At 33.3% G+C, this 4,536-nt stretch overlaps 1 protein-coding gene across 1 annotated transcript; it reads left to right on the forward strand.

Moving 5' to 3' along the window:
• The first annotated feature begins 3,355 nt into the window (after positions 1-3,355).
• LOC131895006 (olfactory receptor 6C6-like) lies at positions 3,356-4,312 on the forward strand. Its single transcript, XM_059245387.1, has one exon. The coding sequence runs from the start codon at positions 3,356-3,358 to the stop codon at positions 4,310-4,312; it is 957 nt and encodes a 318-aa protein (XP_059101370.1).
• Positions 4,313-4,536: the final 224 nt, after the last annotated feature.

Consider the following 4,536-nt stretch of genomic DNA (forward strand, 5'->3'; position numbering starts at 1 on the left):
GAGTGTACATATAAAGGTTTTTTTTTTTAAAGCACTTCTGTATCATACAATTTGAAATCCCTTAGGAAATGATGCTCTTGGATCTCAGTTACCCTGAGGACTCTTCATTCTTGTGAGATTTTCCTGTAGGACACTGGAAAATAAATCCACCATGGTCTCTTAAGACACTAAATTTTTATATAGGACTGTATGTCACATTAAGTAAGGTTTATAACATCTCACAGGTGAACTGCATTGAACTGTAGAACAGAGGGTGATGTGGTTTATTTTCATATCAAAATTGGACAAATTGATTAAAATAGTAAATATAAAAGAGCATTTTCTCAGTCTTGTACTTTGAGGTAGAATGAGGTGCTAGGGAAGAAGAGGGACCATCAATGCTCTCTGCACACAAGGGTGATGGGCTGGGTCATGTGCAGAAAGCTTGCTCAAATCTGCACATGCACCTTACTAACAAAGCTGCACAACAGTCAAAGGGTTAGTGCTTTTAACATTCACATTGACTTGTAGAGAGTGCTGAAATATTAGTAACCAATACAATCATTATCTAAAATGAAAGTCTTTGATTTTTAAATATTCTGTGACATTTCATCTAATGAACATAATTGCCTCTTTTTAGCCTGTGTTATTTTATTCTGTAGGTTATTTCTTCACAATAAGAATACATGGTAACGTGATTGTTGAGATAGGACAAATCCGTAGCTTGGTGGGATGGAATTCCATTACATGATTGTGCATTTGATTCAGTGTTGTCATTGAGATGTCTTGCACAAACAGGAATACTTTATTCTTCATCCAATAGTTTTATAACTTAAAAGATGTGACACTTGATGGGGAATCCGTGTACAATTTTCAAAGAAAACATGTTTGAACTATTATTGTTCTTTGATTTACTCAGGTCTATCTGTCTAGAATATTGTCTAAAGATCCCTGCCATTCATTGTCCACAGGAAAGTATTTCATTTTCAATTTGACTTAGTTCTTTGTATTTTTATGTGTTCAGCATTTAAAAATTAATTTATGCATTAAAGTTTGAAATATTGTAAATAGTTTTGTTAATATCTTCAAAATGGAAGATATGATCTTAGGGTGTCCATTTTAAATTTTTTGACTATTTTTTTGTAATTGCAAAAGCAACAAAGAAAGAAATTTTCCTTGAATGTTTTACTAAATCTCTGGGGTGGTTTTTTTTTTTTTTGGACAAATTAAATGAATATTTAACAGCTATTTTTGAAAGTAACTCCACTGCAGTAATGTTTTATATAAAGATGGATGGGAAAGAGTTCCTAAAACAAAGATCAGCCCTGAAGGAGATCTTATTAGAAGAAACTGTTGTAACTTAGGTTTTTGTGAGAATATTTAAATGTTCATTCAAAAACTTTTATGAAACAATTTTCAAAGCTATGACTTCTGAAAATAGTCACTCTTACTTTGATCTTCTGGTATAAACATAAACTTGAATATATTTTTATATTTAAAGTCATTTGTCCAATGTATAGAACAATCAAATTACTGATTTTTACATACATAATTATTAATGGAATCAAGAATTTTATTTACTAATTGATAGTTGACTTGATATTTCAATATTGTTATTTTGATAAGGACATCCATATATCCAAAATTCATCTCATCAGGGATCCCACGACCAACTGTGAGCATGAAATTTCTGATGTAATCTTTTATTTTTCTCAAGATTCTCTTTTTCTGACTTAAAAATACATTCATGTTCTTAAAAGTTAAGAAATGAGCAAAGAAGTAGGCATTAGTAATATAAACATTTAACATATATTATGTAATGTTTCCCCTTTTTATTATATATACATTTACATATATAGTTTTGATCTTTTAATTTTTCCTATTATCATTTCATATATATTTATTGCTCATCTTCTATGCATTTTTCTTTTTCTTCACATTTCCATTACCATAACACAAGGGCAGTTTTATATTTCTCTGTTTCCACTCTATTTATTTATGGCTCTTTGTTAAATTCTATATGTTTTTAAGTTTTATTAATAAGGAGATCAACTATCTCTACTGCCTGAATCATCATTAAAATAATTATTAATGAAATGTACTGTGAAGAAAGTGTCACCTAAGGGACATGCCATCAAAGAAAAGGATTAGAAATATTCTCAAGGATACAATATTTTTTAGGATACAATATTAAAATCATTCTCTGTGTGTTTCTATTAACTATCTGAAACATTATGTAATAAACCAAAAAAAGAAATTATGAGTTGGGACAAGGGTACTATAGTCCAACAATTGCTATAATTGCTTAGAATGTGCAAGACCCTGGGATCAGAACCATGAGACAGAAAACAATTAACTAGTATATTGAGCATTCTGATTATTGACTTAGTCTAGGTGTGTTTTTGTATATGTGTTTTTAAATGCCAAACTTAGACTGCTGCTACTGAGTGATTTGGCTCTATTTCATAATATTAAAGCCCAATTTTTGTGGATTTTCTAATTAGTCAAATAAATTAAAAAACTATAATTATACTTAAGGGGTGAAATTTTTTTAAATCCTTAAAATAAAGCTATATCCATGCAAAGATACAAATCATGTGTTGTCCAAACACATGCAACTGTTATGACAGGAGGTGGCTGCAATATTTATCTGAAACATCACTTTTCTAACTCTCATACACACACTATTTACCACTCTTGTTTTTCAGATAGACCTCTTTTTCCCATTCAGACCTGATGTAAGCCAGAAGACTGTAATGGGAAGCCATTCTGGAGAGACAGTGCTTCTTGTGGGTTTAGCTGATGACACAATCTTGAGACTTGTGCTAGCCACTGCTTCAGCCTAATCACCATCACACTTAGCATAGAAGGTGCTTGTTTTACATTAATATATGAAGTATCTCTTCTACAATAATGCCTTCTTAGAAATTTCCTCTTCTAGTACATGTATTTCTAAAATGGTGGTTACTATGGCCAATGCAAATTAAATAAATTCTGTAGAATATTAAATCAATTAATAGTGAGTTGGCAATTAATGTGAGATATTAACAAAATTAAATTTTGAATATGGATTTAGAATGAAAATCCTAGAGAGCCACAGATGAATACAAATGTAGCATAAAAGGATTAGAAATGACCACAAATGGGCAAATAGGTTGCACACAACTTCTCACAAAAATCTCAGAGCTCTAATAATCATGGGAATGTGGTAGAGGATATTTTCAAAGAATGACTTGAATATTGATTTCTGAAAAATATCTGTGGATTTATTAAACATATGTATACAGAATTTTTGATGGATGAAAAGAAAAAATTATTTTTCCTGGGTGTGATAATAGTTTTGTATTTTCTGTAGATTTGCTAAGAAACAAGAGAAATGAAGAACCAATCTGTGGAGATAGTGTTCATTTTGCTTGGACTGACAGGTGACCCTCAGCTACAAATTCTGATTTTCCTGTTTCTGTTTTTCAATTACATCTTGAGCCTGATGGGGAACTTAGTGATCATCCTTCTCACCCTGCTGGATCCCCACCTCAAGACTCCAATGTATTTCTTCCTCCGGAATTTTTCCTTCTTAGAAATTGCATTCACCACAGTGTGCATCCCCAGGTTCCTGACAAGCATTCTCTCAGGGGAGAAAATGATTTTGTACAATGCTTGTGCAGCTCAATTATTCTTCTTTTTCCTACTAGGGGCCACAGAGTTCTACCTCCTGGCTGCCATGTCCTATGATCGCTATGTAGCCATCTGCAGACCACTGCACTACCCCATCATCATGAACAGCAAAGTGTGTCACCTGCTGGTCATCAGCTCCTGGGTGACTGGGTTCTTAGTCATCTTTCCCCCTTTGCTCTTGGGACTCAAACTGGATTTCTGTGCCTCCAAAACTGTCGATCACTTCTTTTGTGACACTTCTGTTCTTCAGCTGTCTTGCACAGACACACGTTTAATAGAGTTGATGGCTTTTGCCTTGGCCGTGATGACATTGGTCATCACCTTGATCTTAGTGATCCTCTCCTACACACTCATCATCAAAACCATCCTCAAGTTCCCTTCAGCTCAACAACGGAGAAAGGCCTTTTCCACCTGCTCCTCACACATGGTTGTTGTCTCCATTACTTATGGGAGTTGTATCTTCATGTATGTTAAAACATCAGCCAAGGAAAGGGTGACTTTAAATAAAGGTGTAGCTGTGCTCAACACTTCTGTGGCCCCTTTGCTAAACCCTTTCATTTACACCCTCAGGAACCAGCAGGTGAAGGAAGCTTTCAAACATGTTTTTCTTAGATTTTGTTCTTTTAAAAACCATGAGACAAGATTTAGAAATAAATAATACCTTGTTAAAACATGAACTACTCTCAAATGTATTAGCTGTGATCTAAGCCAATTCACTGTTGAGTGTTTTAATCACTTGTTTTCAAAGTCTTTCTGAGTGTGTCCACATTTTTCTTCTAGCACAGCTTCCTAACTGATAGGGATGAAGGTGCATACTCAAAATCAGAATATTATATTATATATTTATAGGAGATTTCTCATGAATTTTCATGTACTAAATGT

This window comes from Peromyscus eremicus, chromosome 18, assembly GCF_949786415.1.
Source record: "Peromyscus eremicus chromosome 18, PerEre_H2_v1, whole genome shotgun sequence".
Classification (NCBI taxonomy): domain Eukaryota; kingdom Metazoa; phylum Chordata; class Mammalia; order Rodentia; family Cricetidae; genus Peromyscus; species Peromyscus eremicus.